Source organism: Cajanus cajan, chromosome 5 (assembly GCF_000230855.2).
Source record: "Cajanus cajan strain Asha chromosome 5, NIPB_CcT2T_4, whole genome shotgun sequence".
Classification (NCBI taxonomy): Eukaryota; Viridiplantae; Streptophyta; class Magnoliopsida; order Fabales; family Fabaceae; genus Cajanus; species Cajanus cajan.
In genome coordinates this window covers 15,236,610-15,259,063 of record NC_138521.1, presented here as the reverse complement: position 1 = coordinate 15,259,063, position 22,454 = coordinate 15,236,610, and the positions used below count along the sequence as shown (strand labels likewise).

Below are 22,454 nucleotides of genomic sequence, written 5' to 3'. Positions count from 1 at the left end.
TCACTAAAAACTATTTTTTACATATATTATAAATATAATATACAAACACACACACATATATATATATATATATATTAGTATATTAGTATATTATTAAAAAGTATAGGTATAAAGTATAATAATATATAGAGAGAAATTTATTTGTAATAGTTGTCCCCATTAATTTTTTTATCACTTACAAATATAATATATTTATAATTATAAATTGTAAATAATTTAAAATGTGGTTAAAAAATAATTTTAAATTATAAATATTGTCCCACAAAATAATTTTAATTTGATTATCTGCATGCTTTTAATTTTTTTTATTATATTATTTCTCTATTTTTAATATGAATTTTACACATTATTTTTGTAATTAAAAAAAATTCTCTCTCAATAATGTAAAATTACATTTTTATATACATAATATATAACTAAAATACTAATTTACATATGTAAATATTATCTCACTACCTTAAATTTTAGGATTCATCATTGATAACATAGAAATATATGTCATTGAATCTCATTTAAAATTAATATTAAAATTGTTGGTAGTCAAATAGATTTATATTTACATATATTGTATCTATAGTGACATTTTTTGTATGTCATTATATGTAACATTTTTTGCATGTCATTATATGTAACACTTTTTGTAATGTATATAATATTAAATAAATTATATATTAATTTATTAGTTATATTTAATTTCAAATAATATATAAAAAATAATAAATAATAATGAACTAAAAATTTAAAAATTAAATTGTATTTTAATTTATGTATAATTTTAAGTTTTTATTTTATTATTATTATTATTATTATTCTTTAACTATTAAAATAATTCATTTTATTTTAATAAGTGTAATGACCCACGTGGTCCTTATACTTAACGACTTATCGACTAACAACAAAAGGCAACTAATAACTTAGAGTTATATATCTATTAATTTTTTAACATGTATTATATATCATTCATATGAAGGTAAAACAACTATACAAACATATATGATATAAATACAAGAGTCTAATAAAAGTAAATTATACAACTTAAGTTGTGAGTTAAATAACTTTTATTATCAACTAGCTACTCCAAGGTAGCACAAAACATCAACGATGCTAATTTCAAGATGGCTTCCAAAACAACTTTCACAAAATCCTATCCCTATTTTGCTCTTATACCAAGTATGATCATCGTAGTCCATCGACATGAAAACACGTAAGGGTAAGCTATAGTTTATAAGATACAACATACGTACAACACAAAGTATCAACAACATTAATATATCATCACATCTTCACTACACCTTCAACATTATCAATATGTAACATCACAACACCACTAATGTGTGTGTATCAACATGAACAACTCAATCTATCATAAAACAAATCAATTGGAACGTCACTGCATCAGCAACTCAAATTTTTCATCACAAAAACACAATATATACAATACATAAATTACATGTGTTGTCACGTATTTTAACTAGGAGATCTTATACAAAATAGGGTGAGTAGTCTAAGTGACTTGTGTAACGACTAACACTTAATTATATAATATTAAATATATATTTCTTATATATTATTATCACAATTATATCATTAATAATATTTTACATAAAGACAAATAAGATTTTGTGAACTTATTTATATATAGTTAGCTCATATTTACATTACATACCATTCTAAAAATATTTAAAACATCATACTATTCTGCACACTATTTATTTCTCCCACTTCTACTACAATATTTACATATTAGGTTGATATAGGTTTACTATTGAGTTAATATGGTTGGCTGGGGGTAGATAGAAGGTAACTATTATAGGGTCATCAATAATAGTAGAAATTTCTTGGGTTGGAGAAAATTTAAAATTCGATAATGCTACACCATAGAAGGTAACAAAATTAGCAACCATGTCCACACTCCAACTCTTCCTAGAAAATACTGCTGATATAACTGAAGGAAAAGAGCTCAATATTGCTAGCAGATCCATCTATTTTATATTATAATTAGTTTAATTTTTTAAAATAAAGAAAAATAAGAAGTGAGAATAATTATCCAATAAATACAAATAATTTAATAGAATGTACAAAATTATTTATAACCAACATTAAATATATATATATATATATATATATATACATATTTTAGATATTCGTGTTATAATAAAATTTGAATTATTTTAGTAGTGACTAGTTAGGATAAATGAGTATTACCATAATATCAACCAACTGAAGGATATTTCATCGTAAGTCCTTACTCATTTTGTAACATTGTTAAAAAAAATGTGGCTAATTTAGTAGCCCAGAACGGACCGTTCCCAATCTGGAACGGGTCGTTCCAAGCTATTAAATTAACCTGTAAAACGTAGTTGGGAACAGGCCGTTCTGGAGGGAGAACGGGTCGTTCCAAATTCCAAAACGGGCCGTTCTGGTTGGAGTACGGGGCGTTCTGGATGCAGAACGGGCCGTTCTGGATGAGTCCCAGAACGGGCCGTTTTGATTTCAAAACGGGCCGTTCTGCATGAGGTTTTTGCACTTGATGAAGCAGTACAGAACGAGCCGTTCCGGTTTCAGTACAGGCCGTTCTGGCCTTTCCGGAAAGTCTATAAATAGGGGTTGAGGGCCTTGAGGAGAACGCGAGTTTTTAGAGAGAAGTTTTAGAGAGAAGGTCTCTGGGTCTGTGAGCTCTTTTCTCTCCCAAATTTCTCTATATGATTCATTTTCTCCTCTAGACCACTAATGCCTTCTGTCATTTCTTGAAATTCAGATTAGAAAGCTTAATTTGGGTGGATTGAAGTTCTGAGTTGAGCCTCGAAGGGAAATTCTACTTTTGTTCAGTTTTTGGCTATCTGAGCCAATCTTCAGGTGAGGGAAGCTAGAATGTAGGTTGTTTAATTTCAGGAGAGTTAGGGAAGATTTATGCGTGGTGTTCTTTTGTTGAAATAGTTGAGTTGTTGAGTGCTTAAGTTGATTTATGCTGTTTATGTGTCAGTTGACATGATAGATGAATTTTAAATAGGTGATATATTGCTGCAGTTGTTTATAAAGTTGCATCAATTTGATATTGTAATGACTACAGTTGTTTAATTAAGTTGTTTGTATGTTGTAAGTTGTCTATTGTGGTTAAGATGTTTATTGTTGTAAGTTGCTGTAAAGTTGTATGTTGTCTATTGTTGAAAAGTTGTATGTTGTTTAAGTTGTTAAGTTGATTAAGTTGTGATGATGATCACTAGGACTAGGGGAGATGTTTTCGAAGTTGCTCATCCCATCGTGTGGATTGAGATAGTTGTGGTGCTCTAAGAGCCCAATTTGTTGAAAAACCCTCCTTGGGAAGTTGTCCCTTGGAGTGGATGTTGTATTGTTCTCCTCTAGGACTTAGTTGATCCCGTGTGTGGGCAAGGTCGAGGCACACGTGTACAAAGCGACCACGGTATAGGGTCCAGGCCGAGCTATACTGATTACAAGCGGCCAAATGTTGAGATACATAGTACTAAGGTGATAAGTTGAAAGTTGTTTTAAAAGTTAAAAGTTATTTTAAAGTTGAAAGTTGTTTTAAATTTGAATCCCTTAGTATTGTGTGGGCGACATGGAAATAGTCAATCCATGTCATGGTTGAATGACCAATTTGAGTAAGGTGTCTAGTTAGAGATGCAGTCTTTGACTAGATACTGGAGGGTGCGTGGTACTTGGAAGACAGTGGGTGGGCTAACTCTACATGTGGATTGGTGAAGCTAGCCAAGGCCGTGGTAGGCTCATACCCAAACCCTTCTGTCCTGATAGTAGTACTGGACCTCCGAGTCTAAGTGGAACACCTGAGAAATCAACTATTGTTGTCTATACCAGGTTCTCTTCAGAGTTCCTAAAGTTGTTCTATACCTGACCTGGTTGAGATAGGTCAAACGCTGGATTCGGTAGGGTTTATGCCACCTAGACTGCTCAACCTCAGTTGTTGGAGATCTCCCAGTTGTATATGTGTGACGACGCATTTAAATATTAAGTTGTATATTATTGTTGTTGTTGTTATATTAAAGTTGTTTCTAAGTTGTATGAATGAGATGTGTTTTTATGTTGAACAGTATGGTCATTTGTGATGATGATTGGATGAATAGGTAGTATAGTGTTTTTTTTCCTATACTTTTATGGTTGTTTATTGAATTCTAGCTTACCCTTCTGTTTCCATGTGGATGGACTGCTATGATCATACGGTGTATGGGAGCAGATCATGGCTAGGTTGGAGCTGTTGACTGCTGCTAGAAGTGGATTTTTTTGGTACCTAGTGTCAGAGTTTCCATCTTGAGTAACAATTTGGTGCTTGACCAGCACTAGGAGATAGTAATTTGGATAACTGTATAAATACTAATACTTAAAAACTTTATTATTTTATATATATTTGTTCATGTTTTGTATTTATGAGTTATCCAATTTTATTAATTATCTTAGTTTCCATTTAGTGCGATTCCATTAAGTGTAGAGACCACGGCGGGTCGTTACACATTTAAATTCCCAAGGTCAAACCTCCAACTATAAATTAATTCAAACTTTATTCCCTATGACCATAAAATAACATTTATCTTTATAATGTATGAAGAAACAACAACAAGGTGAGCTTAGGATATTTTAACAAAACTATATTATAGTTAATATTAATATAAAAATAATTAAGCTAAATAAGTTTGAGTATTTTTAATTATTTAAAATTTAATATAATATAGTTTACGTAAATGTAATGTATTAAAGAATATAAATCAAGTAAATGACAGTGATAAACATCATAAAATAATTAAATAACATTAACTAGCAACACTTTATTAATTATTTAGAGTAAAAAGTATCATAAATTAAGTAAATAAATGAGGTTAGAAACACCTCACTAAGTAAATACACATAAATATAACATAAAATAAATAAACATAATAGTATATAAAATTTAAAAGGATAAAGGTCTCCTCCCCCTTACCTTAAGAAAAATAAAATTTCTCAGAGATATCCTAAGACTACATTTATGTTTTTACTCTTTCCCTCTTATCTTTTTTTTTTTTTTTTTCTATCTTCCTTCTCACTTATCTCTCTCTCTCTCTCTCTCTATCTATCTATCTATCTATCTATCTATCTATCTATCTATCTATCTATCTATCTATCTATCTCTCTTTCTCTTTCTCTCTCTTTTCACCTATGTTCCTTCCCTTTTTCCCGTTTACTCTCACAGTCCCTCCCCATAGGCCTTTTATAGGCAAGTTAGTAATTTTTTTTTATATATAGTTAATGGTTTAGTTAAAATGTAACAAGTACATTTATTATCTCTTTGGTTAGAGATAATAGGTATCTCTTCGTACACCTGTAGCTTATCCGCTGCAGGTCCTTTATTTATTTATTTTTTTAAAAATTTTCATTTTTTTAAAATTTATTTTTATTTTTAAATTTTTTTACCTTTTTCTTTTACCCATTCATAATATATATATATATATAAATTTAATATAATTACTTATATTAAATATTTAAAATTTTAACAATTTTAAATATTTATATATCATAATAATTAAAATATTATTTTGAAGAAAAAATTATAATAAATTGAATAGTAAATATTTTTATTTTAATCTGCTAGAAATATAAAAATCATAAGGTATCAAAAATAAAACATTTGTATTTATCTATTTATTTTAAATATGGTAACCAAAAATTAAAAAATATTATTTTAAGAATAAGATAATGATAAGAAAATTTATAATATTGTATCAAAAGTTTTAGAATATTACAACTTGATCCTACCGAATCAACAACACAAGGTGGTCTTTTTGGATTTGCTAGATCAATAGTCAGTTGGATATGAATCCATAACAAAACAACTTGATTTCTCAGATGTCACCACTTAAATAAGGAAGTCTAGTACTTTTGTGAGGGTTAAACAACTGGTATGGGTCTACCATGATATTAGCTAACTTAACTAAGTTTCCTATGCGATTAGCCCATCAACTACCTTCCAAATACCACGTCCTTCCAATACTCTGTTAGGAACTAAGCTCCTAACTTTATACTTTACTCAATTAGTCGTTTTATACATGTGTCTTGACCTTTCCCACACACAGTACCAACTAAGATCCTAGATAAGACTTAACTATCATTTTCAAAGGTTGACTTCCTAGAAGGATTTTCAACAAATTATACTCTCACAGCACCACAACACAATATCAACACGATGAGATATAGAACTTTTAAACAACCTCTTCGCTAGTCCTAAGTTGATCAACACAACTTTCAACACCATGCCTAAATACTTAAAACATTCTCAACATTCATCATTTCAACAACACAACATCATGCTTAAAACATATTCAACACAACTACATCACCAACAAATAACATACAACTCAACTCACTTTCTACCCTTCAACTATCAATCATCTCTAACTACCATCATATATCAACATATATAATAATAATAATAATAATAATAATAAACGTTAAGCAACTTAAAACATTTAATAGATTAATCTATTCTACTCATTCAATAATTCATCAACCAAACAATAAATTTTGATTCAATAATTAATGCTAGACGCCACATACCTAGCATTTGGCGCTAGGGGTATACATGGATAAGTTTTTTTAGAAAACCAATCTGCATCGATCTGATCCATTTTTAAATGGATTAGTTTAGTAGATTTCAATCCGATTCAGTATATAGATCCAATTTTAAAGTGAACCTAATTAATGGATTGATTTCAAGCTACTTTTGATCCAGGCTTATGGATTAATCCATTTTCAAAATGAATAGGATAAAAACCAGTTTTAAACCAATTTTTTAAAACCAATATTTTTAACCATATTTTTTAAACCAGTTTTTTGAACCAATTTTTGTAAAGAAAATTTTTTAACCAATTTTTATACTTTTTTTTAAATCATATTTTTTTACCAATTTTTTAACCTTTTTTTTAAAAATAAGTTTTTCTTACCAATTTTTTTAAAACAAAATTTTCAACCATAACTTTGCTTGGCATCTATACCTATATTATTGACAGAAAAAAAAATCTTTGCTTTTACCTAAACCTTTTCAATATGTTCAATGCTTTTATTTTCTAACCACAACTTCAATTTCAAAATTGTTCAGAGAAAATATAAGTACCCAACATAGTGCTTGGAATGTAGTGTTCCATACTATTATTAAAGCTAGGAATATGTCATAGTGGCACTATTAGGGGGTGATTGTGTTGACAGAAAGCATATGAAAATGTGAAGCAAGACTAAACACAAACACACTCAATGCAACTTGTCTTGATCATATTGTTAGTCAAAGAATTATTTTTTTTTATCAAAAGCAACAAATATTGAACTTCTAGATGTGCTAATAAATTGTTCTACTAGAACATGGGAAATGTTTTCAATAATTTAAATGTAATAGAAAACTCACTTGAAATTGATTATTTAAAATCCTATAAGAACTAAATTAAAGAGAAAGAAAAGGGAGGGTATTTACCAAATTTAGGAAATACGGTTTATGTAGAGACACAAATGCACCAACCACCACCAACACCAACCACCAGAGACTACAACCATGCAACGTCATAGGACGTTGAGACTCGCGACAGACGATCGCGTTTGTAGATGCCTTGGTCCAACGTGACTTTGTTCTGTTTGCAACTTCCCAGCACACGATGTGCGTATTGTGTAGTGTGCACAAGTGGAGCAGTTTAGACTTCAGGGTTTTGGTAAAAAAGTAAAAAAAAAAAAAAACAAAAAAAGTTGAAACGAATTTTTGAAGGGTTTTGATTTGATTTGATGGGAATAAACAGGTTCGGTTAATTTTTTTAAAAAATCGGTTCAATTTAGATATTTTAGATTTGGATCAATTATTTTTTGGGTCGATTTGGTTCAATTCAATTAGATTTTTTTGCACACCTCTAGTCGGCACTATCTTAACAAGGGATCCTTTGCCTCACCCACGCCTAATGCTACACAACCCATGCTCGACATGGATTAGGTAGAGGGTCTTAGGCCCTTAGGCCCGACGTGAATGGGTTTCACACTCGACCCCAATTCAACCTAAGACAATTCTCTTTCTTCATGTTCAACGCAATCGATACTATGCCCAACATATGTGAGGCAAAGGGCCTCATGTTGAAATAGAACCCAAACACAAAATTGACTTTTTCCACCTAAAATTCAGAAACTTCCAAGCATGCAACAATGCCAATCAACTATCACTAGTGCAAAAATTGGATTTAAAATCGGAGTTTTAAGATCGGTTATAAGACAACCGATCTTAAAAGTGATGCGATGACATTTTTGTAAATAACATGAACACTTTTAAGATCAGTTATTTTATGACCGATCTTAAAAGGTATACATTTAAAATCGGTTCAAATATTACTACTTTTAAGATCGGTTATATAGGAACCGATCTTAAATATCCTGTAACACATTCGTCCTATAACACAGATTCACAAAGAGGCAGCTATCTGTTCGACTTCATGTTCGTTTTTAAGCTTGTTGGAGATCCCTTTCCTTCATTCGTGCTTAGGGCTTCATTCGTCCAACAGGTACGTTTCACTAAAACCTTGCAATGCAAATGTTTTTAAGCTTGAATCTTTCACTAAAACTTCGCGTATCCAACAGGGACTTTTGATAGTAAACAAGCAGACCGGAGGGGAGGGAGGGAAGCGGACCGGAGAACTGGTTGCTGGAGACGTTGAGGTAGACGAGGCGATTACAAGCGGAGAGAGTGTGAGCAATGTCGCCGAAGTATTTGTTGGCGGAGAGATCCAAGTACTAAAGAGAAGCGGCAGCGGAGAAGTCGCTTTCGCTGGAGATTTTGTTTCCTTTCAGCGCCAGGTGGTTGAGGAGCCACGGGATGAGTGCTGGCCCTGAAATCTTGTTGTAGGAGAAATCCGCCACGCGGAGGTTGAGCTTCCAGCGCGGTGAGTCGAACTCGAGGAGGTTGCTAGAGAGGTTGAGCGATTGGAGGTTTGAGCATGAGGAGAAAAATGACATGTCGGAGAGGGAACCGGAGAGTGCGTTTTGCGACAGATCTATGGCGGACAATGAGGAGGCGCAGTTGGAATGGGAGGGAGGGAGGGAAAGCGAACCGGTTAGGTTGGTGGATTTGAGGGAGATGAACTGGAGGTGGTCGAGGGTGAGGAGGTAGGTTGTTACGACGGTGAGGTCGGTGCTGAGTGGGATGGAGGTGAGGTCTATGGAAGTGAGGTGGGTCTGGTTGCAGGTGATTCGGGTGAAGGTACAGGGGTTTTGGTTTGGGAGCCAGTTGGGGAGCAGGGTCGGGTTGGGTAGAGAATTTTTGAAGCTTATGAGTTGCGCAGTGGGGTCTCTGGAAGCAGCGCCTAACAAAGTGAAGAAGATGGCGAAAGAGAGGAGGACCAAGAGAGAGCTTCTGTACAAGGCTTTCATTTTTCTATGCAAGTGCCAAGTGAGGATGGAGGTTGGTTGTTTGTGATTTGATTTGATCTCTCTTGTTTAGGGTGTGAGCTCTGCCATGAGAGACCACTCAAGGTAGCTCTGTTGAGAGAGAAAGTAGGAATAAAAATGAAAGAGAGTCAAAAGTCCTAGTAAGGAAGGTAAGCTTCAATCAATATCAATTTCAGAATATTCACTCTCTGTTCTTTCCTTTCTTTTCCCTTAATACCTAAAATCTTCAATCACTTTAATCTGATTGTGTTATATCCTTGCCACATTTAAATATTTTGTGATTTTATTTTGTAATGAACGAAAAGTTTCTGGTTTTGGGTGGTGCCTATAGTTATGTGATTCAGAGGACATGTAATTAGATATTTACGGTTGTCCTGTTATAATAAGCTAAATCTAAGTTCAGTTCTATTGAAGTCTAGTGTTAAGTTTTTCAATTTGGAGGGCTTGTAAGATTGCCATTTGATTGGGTGACTTACGACAATGTGCAGGTATGTGCCCCATCATGCCATGACTGTTCCACCTTGCGTGCTTGGTGGGAAGAAGATGAAGACAGAAGACTTCGGTTTTTCAAGAATGTGATGGAGTCCGATGAGTTGCCGCTTGATCAATGTGTTCCAGAGGTTGTACATTTTGTAATAAGGCAGCATTTTGAAGCCCCATCAATGTGGGCAATTTTCCCTCTTCAGGTATTGTTATTATAACATAAAAATAAATTTAGAGTCTGATTGGATAAACTTATTTATAAACACTTTTAGGAGAGAAATATAATCAATTTCTTCAAAAGTTAAAATTAGCTTAATTATAAGCAAATTTCTTGATCTACTTTGTAAAAGTTCTTTTCTATTAATTTTTTATAATCTTATTTTTAATTTATACATAAATTAGATTTGCATTCCACTTTAGTTTCTCAAGAGAGCCCTTTGAGATAGCACTAGTTGATTTATGGCTGTCTGAACCAATTTCATGTTAGTTGTTTCTCTGCACATGAAACTCATGCTTGGAATTAGTTGGACTGCAAATACAGGACTTGTTAGCATTAAAAGAAGAATATACAACACGCCCTGCAACAGAGGAGACAATCAATGACCCTACGAATCCGAAGCACTATTGGAGATATCGTAAGTCTTAAAGCTTTGGCGCTAGATAGTCTGTGACTACTGAACTTTCTTATGGAACATTATGATCTAAGTATGTTTTGACTGTTGTAAGGTGTGCATGTGACTTTGGAATCATTGATCAAGGATAATGAGCTCCAAACCACAAAATATTTATCAAGTGGAAGAGTGGACACAGCTGTTGCTCACATGCCATGTGACACTCCCTGTTGGATAATTTCTTTAATCTAAGTTTCCCCTTTATCACTCTCCATGCTATCTCCTTAAATGAATATCATATCTCTAGACTCTAACTCATCATTTATAAATGAATAATGTATCATAGTAAACAAAAGAAATTTAAACCATGCATGTTATTATTATTTGCAGATGGGGAAACATTGAATTTCCAATGCCATTTGGAAGAGTTATGAGTACCACAGAGTCTTTCATTCATGGATTAGATGAAAAGGTGAACAGATATAATTTTCTCCTGAAGCAACAATGACTGGTATATGCAAACAGGCAATCCAGTGCATCACTGTTGCTGCCTAGTTATCCACCGTTCCTGCATCCTGTCAAATCCCTTGCTTTTGACCACTTGGTATAGTAAGACACACTTTCTTCGTAAATATCTGCTCTTCAGTATTCATCATTTGTAAAAGATCTTTCGAATCCATTAAGCAAGATTAGTTTGTGATATAATTGAGTGAAAAATAGTTATGACGTGATCAATTACTCATTTCGACAATCAATTTATTTAAAAATTTTATTTAATAAATTTTTATGTAATCAAAATTCATATTATAAATGTTTAAAATTTAATAAATTATTATATTTGAATATACATATTAATAATCATTTATATAATTTTAAAATATTTAAGTATATTATAAATGTTTAAAATTTAATAAATTATGTTATATGATATGAAAGTATGTAAAGAAATGAATGTGTTGCTCTAGGGATGCTTTTTGAGAAATTTTGTGAATGGGTGGCAATTTATTGCGTGATGATGATGTGTTCATTGAGGGAATTGAAATGCACCATTTTGGTGTTTATGAGTTTCTGTTTACTACAAGGATATGCCAATTGATACAGGGTTTTGATGGGAAACTAGGTTTTTTCTTTTGTTTGGATATTTAGTGGATAATTAGCTTCTATACTACTTATTATTACATGTTGAAATTTGCAATTGAGGTATTTTAGATGCAGAGAAATGGATGTGTTGCTGCAGTGCTGCTTTTTGATAAATTTTATGAATGGCCTATTTATTGGACGATGTTGATGTGTTCGTTGAGAAAAAATTGAAATGGATGCGATTTTGAGGTTCTGTTTGCCGGGGCTAAGACATGCAAATGGATGCGAGGTTTAGTTGCGTTGATTGATGTAATCTTGGTTTTTTTTTATTATGATTGTTATATTACATATCCTGTATTTTGCCAACACTTCTAATTCTATTGCAAGTGATTAATGCAAGATGAATTTCATTTTACCTAACTGTCAGCTCTGATTATGTATTTTAGAATTCTAATTTATGCCATTGAATTTCCGATAGTATTGCTGTCACATTAATTGTTTATTCTATGATTTGTGAAACTTTTGGTTTTTATTGTGCTTGCTTTGAGTATTTTGAGATTTGACTTAAGGTTTCTTAATTTCACTCTTTTTTGGGTTTAAAATCTAGAAGGATTTCAGATAAGATATTCATGTTAATGATGAACTATTGATTTAGAGTGTATATGATAATAATATATCAGTGTTTAAACTCAGTTGCTTGCATACAAATTTAATTTGTGATAGATTTATGATACAAATTAAATTTAGTCTTTCTTGATTGAATGAAGGGGAAGTTGATTAGGATGCATAGTGAAGTTTGCATTGTGCTAGGTAGTTTCTATTTTTCCTTCCAGTTAAGTTTCTGACAGTATTGGCATATATGGACTCATAATTTAGGTGGTAGTTCTTCAATCAATTTGAAATGTGCTTTTATATTCTTCATTGGATCTTCAATTGTGGAAAAATTTATGATCTTAAAGAAAAATGATTATTTTTGTTTTTATTTTATTCAGTTCCTATACATATTTAGTTCCTATTTTATTCAGTTAATTATTTTAAATTTTAATGTATATTTGAAATGTGCTTTTATATTTTAAAAGATTCATATTAATTTTTTTTTATTTCAATTGACTTTTAAAATCGGTTGTTACATAACCGATTTTAAAAGTCTTAACTTTTAAGATCGGTTAAAATCATAACCGATCTTAAAAGTCAAGACTTTTAAGATCGGTTATATAACAACCGATTTTAAAAGTCAAGACTTTTAAGATCAGTTAGAAATCAACCGATCTTAAAAGTCTACTTTTAAAATCGGTTGATAACCGATCTTAAAAGTCTACCTTTTCAAAATCGGCTCTTTTAAGATCAGTTCCATAACCGATTTTAAAAGTCCAAAATAACCGATTTTAAAAGCCTTTTTTCCATTAGTGTATATACATCACCCAACACATAATTTTACTCAAAATCAACAAGCAACAACTAGAGACCAAATCACCATTTTTTGTTTTTAGCTTACTTCCAAACTCATACCTCAACCTCCAAGTATTCAAACTCGTCCTAAGAAACACTATAACTATTTTTACAAGAAGAATCATCTAAATGCAACTCAAAACATCAAACAAGTTTATCATCTAACATCCCTTATCTCAAATCAAACTAACAATGAGTAAGGGGAAGAAGGGAGTGTAGACACTCAATTTCGTCCAGGGGCATACAAACAAGGACATGGACCTCTGTTATGAAGGGAAGGAGCTCTCAAAGCATGCCAACAAGAAGACAGGACCTTAAGGGGCCCAAAAGCACAAGTTAAGTTTTTCATTGGCCCGGAACGGGCCGTTCCAAAATCGGAACGGGCCGTTCCAAGGTCCAGAACGGGCCGTTCTAGATTTGGAACGGGCCGTTCTAGATTTGGAACGGGCCGTTCCAAGTCTTTTAAAGGGGCTAAAAAACCCGAATTGGAACGGGCCGTTCCAAAATCGGAACGGGCCGTTTCAAACTCATCCAAAAAGGGTTAAAAGGTTAACTGGAACGGGGCTGGTATGGGCCGTTCCTAAATCTGGAACGGGCCGTTCCAAGGCCGTTCCAGACCAAATCATGTGGGCTTAATTTGGCCCCCAGAACGGGCCGTTCTGAAATCAGAACGGGCCGTTCTGGTTCCCCGAAATGGGCCGTTCCGGTTTCGAAACGGGCCGTTCCAGGGTCCAAATTAACCCACAACGGCCATATCCAGAATGGCCGTTCTGATTTTGGAACGGGCCGTTCTGGACCCCCTTCCCGAAGTCTATAAATAGACAGCTGGGGCTCATTTCTCAAGACGCCGAAATTTCGTCTAGACTTCCTATAGCTCGAAATTTCTCTCTTTTTCTCTCTTCCCCTCTCTTTTGTATTTCTTGAGAGTTTGTGAGGCATTGTAGTGTTAAGGGTTGCCACAAAACACCTTTTTTGAAGATCCAATAGAGCTCCTTCAAGAGGTATTTCAGTCAATTTTCTTCTCTTTATCTTATTTCTTATCTTTGATAAATATTGTCTATAATAAAAGCAATCATGTAGATATTTTAGGATTAATTGTATAATTTAATTTTTAAGCATGTAAATAATTATTAATAAAAGGGGATCTAATATTTAATTTATTATTTCTTATTACGTTAACTTCATCATAGGGTACCGATTTAGGACGCTGTAGGGGTGCTTAATACCTTCCCTACACGTAACCGACCCCCGAATCCAATTCTGGTTATCAAGGCCATTATTGGACTTTTAAAAACCTTTTCTTTTTCCAATGTTTTGAGTAAAATATTGGTGGCGACTCCATGAACTCATTTTTCAAAACCATTGATTAAGGATTAGTCTGGTGTCCGGGCATTCCTTAATTGATGAGATCTTTAAAAGGATGTTTAAACCATTAGTTGCAAGATCGGAAATTTTCGGGTTGTGACAGATGGCGACTCCACTGGGGACGTTTAAAGAGGGTCAGACCCATTTAATTGATGAAGTTAATAAAATAAAAATAATAATTTAAATATTTTCCCCTTTACTTTGTTTGCTTTATTTGTTTGGCTTTAATATTTGTTTGCCTGTTTAAATTCAGCATTTGTTTGAAATAAAAATTGTACACAATCCTTTGCACACAACAGTTCCCCTTACACCCGGGGGCATGAGGGTAATAAACATAGGGAGTGGTTGACGTACGACCGGCCCAAGTTTGGCCTTGGAGCCTGCGAGCCTTGTCGGAAATTACACTCAAGGTGATAACCGGTTACTCTAGCCCGAAATACTGCGACAAACCTTAGAGTTTGCCAGGTGACGACGACAGAGATACTGGGTCCCTATAATGGGGGCACCTTGGGGGCCTTAAGACCAGCGAGATTAGAACTATCCTATACAATGCACTTTTCTTGCAGGGACCACAGACCAAGAATTTAAACGTGATTGTTCGCGGGTGTACATTTGTTTGAGCATATGTGTTTTACATTTGTTTGTGTTTATTTATTTCAAATAGATAAGAATTACAAACAAATAAATATTAATAAAAAATATGATAAAATTTTAATTCCCTTCTATATACCCAAACTTCAAAGCATCATATAGGATAGTTTATTTATAAAAAAAAAAAAAAGATAAATATATAGCAAAAATCATGCATCATTTCCTTTTAGTAAAAAAATGAATGATAAAGTTTAGGCAGAAAACAAATATCATGCATCTTTTAGTTTAGCATATACATTCATTAGAAAATGGAAGACCCATAGTATGTAAAGATTTTTGAGAAATGAGAACATTCTAAAGTACAAGAATCGTGTGCACACACTAAAGAGGCCTACTAGGCTTTGGACTCTCGTCATCCTTTCAATAGAAGGCAAAGTCTACATCTTCTCAGACTTCTTCCGATTTAAAAAGATGTCATTCCTCAACTCAAATAGGAGATTATTTGAAATTTCGAAAAGGAGGCACGCAAAAAAAACAAAGAAATTGAAGAAAAAAAAAATTGATGATAAGCTCCCTTAATCCTCCAATTCGTTATCAAATCACTCCAAATTGCATCTTTCTTTTCTGACTCATCAACCTCGTCAATAAAGATGAAAATTTTGGCAATCACCAAAATAGTGGTGAACTTGAAGATCCTATTGATGGTTACTTCTGATGGGAATAGCAAGAAGAGAATCTGAGAAGAAACAAAAACTAATTGCAAATCAACGAACGAGCAAGCATGTCCATAGGGACATCATTCAAGCATGAGCTTCTGTAGCCTCAACAACATCATCAAAGTGCACCAAAATATTTGTACAAAGAATGTTCTCTAAACAAATAAATCAATGAGAATGATATTTGTTGAATTTCTCAATCATCTTTGTATCCTATTTTGCACTTCATATAGATAATATGTCTTCCTTGTAAATAATAAATAAGAATAAAAAGGGAAACCTAACCTGTGCGTGTTAATCAAATAATGAGATCACTGGTAGTCAAGTGCAAACTCGATACATCAAATTGAAAGCACTTAAAAACCAGTAATTGTGCAAGAAGACTAGGGGGCATAACATGCCCAAATTGACGATTCAAACACCAAGAGTTCCCCATGCGGAAATGACACTGTTGGGATAGGAGGAACAATCAAGAATGAATGAATCCTTGCTTCTAGGGAATTACAACAAAACTCAATTGAAGAATAAAGGCATTGCAAAAAAAAACCCGCTAGGATGAAAATCCGTAAAGGGCGTCCTATGCAAAAGTTAGGGATACATAAAAATAAAAAAAATAAAAATAAAAAAGTAATGCCTACTTGAGTTGAAAACCGAAAGGCAGCTTGAGTATTCCCTTTAAAAAGCAAGAATTCATAAAGGTTTCACTCCGAAGTCGAAACACCCACATTCAAGCAAGTGGGAATGCATTCATAATGTAGTTCAACCAATCGTCAACCATGCCTCCCTAGGGGGCAACCTCGGTTAATCTCTCTGTGTATGAATCACGAACTCGGGGCATGCCCGGACCTCCGAGCTTTGCTAAAGGGGCACGTGTAAATTGGAAGTACTGTTTTAAATGCCATAATATTCTTTCATTTCTCTTCTCCCTTTAAAATATTCACTCTAGGCCTCATCCATCAACCCTTAATAAACAAAATATATTTGCGACAAAGATGTTACTCGATAATAGCATGGAAAGGATAATAAAAGAACAATCAAAAATCCAAACATGACTAGGGTTCAATAAAAATAAAGTCGTCCCACACAAATGCTGCGAAAAAAGAAGGCCCGGCAGGAAACCCACTAAGGGGGCTGCGCAAAAGTTAGGGCAAGATCTGCTAGGCAACCCACAAGCAAAATTGGGTAACCTAGGCAAAAGAAAAGATCAAAAGAAAAATGTCCGCTAGGAAACACATCTCAAGTGACCTAGGCAAAAGTTAGGACGTTAAAGCAGCAACCTGAGTTGAAAATCGAAAGGCAGCTCAGGGGGATCATCTAAACAAAACGCAACCCCGAGTCATCACTCCACTTTCCAAAAAGGCTAAAACACAATGATAGCTTCTTTGCAACAAATATGCCTTGTTTAATAGCCATAAACACTAAAACCCACCTTGGCCAGCCATTCTTCTAAAAACCCCTTTTGAAAAAAAAAATCCCTTCTAACAATCTTTTGAAAAAAATACAAACATCCCTTCTTTCTTTTCTCTTGACCCTTATGGCATTAAAATGGTACCAAAAATATACATGGAGAATGCACAGTGAATACTCACATAGGAAAGATCGAGACGTCTCCGAACGGAGTTGAGAGACGCTTGACTACACATTGATAATTGAGGAGCCACTGGAACCTCGTGTTCAAAAGAACATATCCCAACAAATGATCATAAACGACATGAATGAAAAGGAATCGTCAACATTAACCTTAACACGTACAAGTTAATTTCCCGATATAAAAAAAATGAATTGCATCTTTAGGAACAAACACAAGCATAAACTGTATCGCATGCATATGAGTTAGGGGCATATGGAAGGGCGTTACACAAAAAAAATAAAAGAATCATTCCTGTCTTGCATTTTCATTGCATCCATGCATCCATGCATTCCACTTGTTATCGGTCAGAAGGAGCCATCAGGACAAAACACGCGTGAAAGCAAAATAGCCGAGCATGAGCCAAGCAGTGGCAGATAGCGACCCCGAGTGATTCTATGTGCCCACTAAGCAAAGACATATCAATAGTGGAATAGAATAGAATCGACCAAACAAGCAACTCTGTAAGCATGAAGAGGCTATCGCGCCCTACTCCTTAATTGAATGAAGGACGATCCAAGAGAATGCGAAGACCAGGAATGACTTCCTAACCAAAGCCAGGAGTGGCTTCCAAAATAATACTCATCAATAAAGATTCAGCAAATAACATCATCATGAAATAGATCCCTCTACCAATGATGACAATAAAGAGCAACAACAACAACATGAGAAAAAGGCAAGCTTCGTACATGTTGAAAAAGCCGAAGCATTTAAGAAAATCGCAGGAAAAGGCAAGCTTCAAATATGAAAAAGCCGAAGCTAAACAAAAAAAAAAAATTCAAAAAAATCTACCACAAGCAAGCGCTTGGAGAGGCATCACAATACTCAAGCGGCAGGGGCAACATTGGAATCCCTGCTAATCATCTACTTCTCTGCCCACCAACATAGGGGCACATCAAGCATCTTCTGCCCATCCACCTGGGGGCAGTCTTTCATCCAACAACATCAACAAGCAGACATCAAGTTCAACAACAAAGTTGGGTTACCTGACCTTAGAGGAGGCCGGCTGAAGCCTTAGAATATCAGTCCAGCTTGGAGAGGCTGAGCTACGAAACTACTTCAACAACAAAGTGGGTTACCTGACCTTAGAGGAGGCCGGCTGAAGCCTTAGAATATCAGTCCAGCTTGGAGAGGCTGAGCTACAAAACTACTTCAACAACAAAGTGGGTTACCTGACCTTAGAGGAGGCCGGCTGAAGCCTTAAATATCAGTCCAGCTTGGAGAGGCTGAGCTACAAAACTACTTCAACAACAAAGTGGGTTACCTAACCTTAGAGGAGGCCGGCTGAAGCCTAGTCCAGCTTGGAGAGGCTGAGATACGAAACTACTTCAACGACAAAGTGGGTTACCTGACCTTAGTGAAATGGTTGCTAGATCCCCAAAACTAGTACAAGATCAGTAAGGGTTGTTAGATCCCCAAAACTAGTACAAGTTCGGCAAGGGTTGCTAGACCCTAAAACTAGCAGTGGGCCGGCTGAAGCCCTAAATATCAGTCCAGCCTGGAGAGGCTGAGCTCATAATATACTCCCTCTTCAACAAGCAACAAATAAAGGAACACATTATCACAAGGGAAACAATGCATCACGCAAAGAGACGAAGAGAAGACCTGGACAAAATGTCTACGTCTTTCCTTGCCTTTGGAAAAGCAACACATTACTATTCCAAAGGACAAGTAAAGAGGGGCAGCTGTAGACACCCAATTTCGTCTGGGGGCATACAAACAAGGACATGGACCTTTGTTATGAAGGGAAGGAGCTCCCGAAGCATGCCAACAAGAAGACAGGACCTTAAGGGGCCCAAAAGCACAAGTTGAGTTTTTCATTGGCCCGGAACGGGCCGTTCCAAAATCGGAACGGGCCGTTCCAAGGTCTAGAACGGGCCGTTCCAAGTCTTTTAAAGGGGCTAAAAAACCCGAACTGGAACGGGCCGTTCCAAAATCGGAACGGGCCGTTTCAAACTCATCCAAAAAGGGTTAAAAGGTTAACTGGAACGGGGCTGGTATGGGCCGTTCCTAAATCTGGAACGGGCCGTTCCTAAATCTGGAACGGGCCGTTCCAAGGCCGTTCCAGACCAAATCATGTGGGCTTAATTTGGCCCCCAGGACGGGTCGTTCTGAAATCAGAACGGGCCGTTCTGGTTCCCCGAAACGGGCCGTTCCGGTTTCGAAACGGGTCGTTCCAGGGTCCAAATTAACCCACAACGGCCATATCCAGAACGACCGTTCCGATTTTGGAACGGACCGTTCTGGACCCCCTTCTCGAAGTCTATAAATAGACAGCTAGGGCTCATTTCTCAAGACACCGAAATTTCGTCCAGACTTCCTATAGCTCAAAATTTCTCTCTTTTTCTCTCTTCCCCTCTCTTTTGTATTTCTTGAGAGTTTGTGAGGCATTGTAGTGTGAAGGGTTGCCACAAAGCACCTTTTTTGAAGATCCAATAGAGCTCATTCAAGAGGTATTTCATTCAATTTTCTTCTCTTTATCTTATTTCTTATCTTTGATAAATATTGTCTATAATAAAAGCAATCATGTAGATATTTTAGGATTAATTGTATAATTTAATTTTTAAGCATGTAAATAATTATTAATAAAAGGGGATCTAATATTTAATTTATTATTTCTTATTACGTTAACTTCATCATAGGGTACCGATTTAGGGCGCTGTAGGGGTGCTTAATACCTTCCCTACACGTAACCGACCCCCGAACCCAATTCTGGTTATCAAGGCCATTATTGGACTTTTAAAAACCTTTTCTTTTTCCAATGTTTTGAGTAAAATATTGGTGACGACTCCATGAACTCATTTTTCAAAACCATTGATTAAGGATTAGTCTGGTGTCCGGGCATTCCTTAATTGATGAGATCTTTAAAAGGATGTTTAAACCATTAGTCGCAAGATCGGAAATTTTCGGGTTGCGACAGGGAGTAGCTATGCAACATCAACTATAATGGGATCCTTGACTCTTCACCATCTTGAATCCCAAAAAAAATTAGCTGAAGTTTAGTGGAAAACACACAGAAGGGGGGTTGAATGTGTGTGATCGAAGTATTTTAAAAACGTTTTCGCAAAGGGGCTTCTTTCCGTCTGAAGATCATATTTCAAGCACTTAGAGAATGTGCAAGTTTGGTTAGAAGAAACTTTGCGTTTGAAGATCTATTGTCTTCTTGAAAAAATAGTTTCTTAAGTCAAACAAATATAATCTCGTCTAAATATTGTTTAGAAAATAAGTAGTAGTAGACGAAGTTTTTCAGTGTAATATGTCAATATAAGTAAAACTGTGTTTGTAAATCAAATAACAATGCACAGAGTTTTATACTGGTTCACTCATTTTGAGCTACGTCTAGTCTCCTTCAACTGAAAGGTTCCACTAATCACAACGGATTACAAGTATTCTTAACCACTTCTGGTTCGTCAACTTCACTTGCTGACACTAGTATTCTTAAACCACTTCTGGTTGCCCGAGTATTCTCAACCACTTCTGGTTCGTCAACTTCACTCGCTGACGCTAGTATTCTTAAACCACTTCTGGTTGCCCGAGTATTCTCAACCATTCCTGGTTCGTCAACTTCACTTGCTGACGCTAGTATTCTGAAACCACTTATGATTTTCCAAGTATTCTTTTACTAGCCTCTTCAGGCTTTACAGACGATAGATGTTTTGAGTGTGTATGTAACTCTCATAGAGAGGATAGTATAGTTTCTACACTCACTAAGGTATTCAACCTTAGTCTTATAAGGATATGTGTTTAGAGTGTGTATGTAACTCTCACATAGAGGATGGGGTAGTTTCTACACTCACTAAGATAAACTATCTTAGTTTTACATTGATATTCAAATCTGAACAAGAAGAGGTATGTGATTGTTTTGACGCTTTCTTTTGCTCATATTGCTTGTTGCTTCTCTCCTTTTCTTCTCTTCTCAGGTCTTGATATTTATAGCCCTTGTGATAAATCTGTCCGTTGTTTGAATTTGAATGTGTCTGTTGAGGCGGAGCTTTTCGTTGGTGTAGATAATCATTTGTCCATGGCTACACAGATCTTTTTCATTTAATGTGTTTGGTCTTGCATTAAATGCTTGCTTGATGAATCTATGTTACGTGAAGCCCTTTGCGTAATTTGTTCCCTTTTATTTCTGACTTCAATCATGACCTAGGTATGTTTGTCCTTTTTTCGTCATTATAGCTGCGGAGGCGTTGCCTTTTTCTGAAAAGTAGATGTACTTGCCCTGACACACGCAACATTGACTTGTGAATTCGCACTCTTTGATTTTTCTTCTTTCTTTTCATATCTTTGATAACTCTGTGTGCTTTTCTTATGAATGGAGATGATATATGATCTTCTTCGTTGTGACTAGTGGACTTTAGACGTTTTTCAACATGCTTCGTTTGCGTCTGGAAATTTGAGTCTCCGTCTAAGAGTTAGACTTCAATTTTTTTTCATCTCGACTGATCAGTCGTGAAGGTGAATGACTTTTATTCCGTTTGGAATATTTCTTCGTCTTGTGTTATCCAACGACTGATGTTTGTTTTGTTAACCTTTTTGTCGTTGACCATTAAGCTTCATCTGATGTTTATTTGGTGCTGAGTCAACTTTGTCTTAGTCTAGTTTTGCTCTTATTTATGGTTTCTTATGTTGCGCTCTAGGTTGTCCTTGACATATCTTCGTTTGATATCCGTTATCGTCTGGTGCACAATTCATGATTCTTCTTTCATTTGGCTTGATTTGTCTGATCCTTGTTTCTTCATGCTTTAGTTTTACCTGTTCTTATATATATCTGAAACACTACTACACAGGTTAGTAATAACAGTATGTATTATATTTGTCATATTCAAAACCTCGCCGGGAATTGTTTTGTCTGACTTAACATTAACTACCCTCTAAGAAAAACTTTGCACTCAGAAATGAGAAGAAATTATAAAGGGAACTTCCAAAACTCTAAGAGTTCTTCCCTTTTCTATCTCTTTATACTTTCTAAAGAAATGAACTTCTGACGCTCATTTATAAAGAAAAGCCTTATGTATCTTTCATCCATATGCGCAACTTGATATTTCCTCATATATATAGGCTAAACCATCTAATTTATAAGGAAGTATTAGATTCTAGAGTTCCTCAACACTATTCAAC

The 22,454-nt window shown here is 34.9% G+C and overlaps 1 protein-coding gene across 5 annotated transcripts; it reads left to right on the top strand.

Annotated features, from left to right (window-relative positions):
• Positions 1-8,372: 8,372 nt before the first annotated feature.
• Positions 8,373-12,005, top strand: LOC109799806 (4-alpha-glucanotransferase DPE2). Of its 5 annotated transcripts, none has more exons than XR_014433914.1 (6): positions 8,373-8,528; positions 8,605-9,560; positions 9,900-10,097; positions 10,436-10,529; positions 10,621-11,109; positions 11,721-12,005. XR_014433914.1 is itself a non-coding variant. In XM_083074974.1 (5 exons), the coding sequence occupies exons 3-5, from the start codon at positions 9,990-9,992 to the stop codon at positions 10,937-10,939; spliced, it is 246 nt and encodes an 81-aa protein (XP_082931100.1). In that variant the 5' UTR covers positions 8,373-8,528; positions 8,605-9,560; positions 9,900-9,989; the 3' UTR covers positions 10,940-12,005. The 5 variants fall into 5 exon arrangements, 2 of the variants coding, with proteins under 2 accessions (XP_082931100.1, XP_082931099.1); XR_014433913.1 differs by having other exon boundaries at positions 11,715-12,005; XR_014433915.1 differs by having other exon boundaries at positions 10,621-11,114; positions 11,715-12,005.
• The last annotated feature ends 10,449 nt before the right edge of the window (positions 12,006-22,454 follow it).

Coding starts and splice junctions, on each gene's coding strand:
- LOC109799806 (XM_083074973.1), top strand. CDS start 9,990: ATGGAGTCCGATGAGTTGCCGCTTGATCAATGTGTTCCAGAGGTTGTA. Junction 10,098..10,435: donor GGGCAATTTTCCCTCTTCAG/GTATTGTTATTA, acceptor CTGCAAATACAG/GACTTGTTAGCATTAAAAGA. Junction 10,530..10,620: donor GAAGCACTATTGGAGATATC/GTAAGTCTTAAA, acceptor GACTGTTGTAAG/GTGTGCATGTGACTTTGGAA.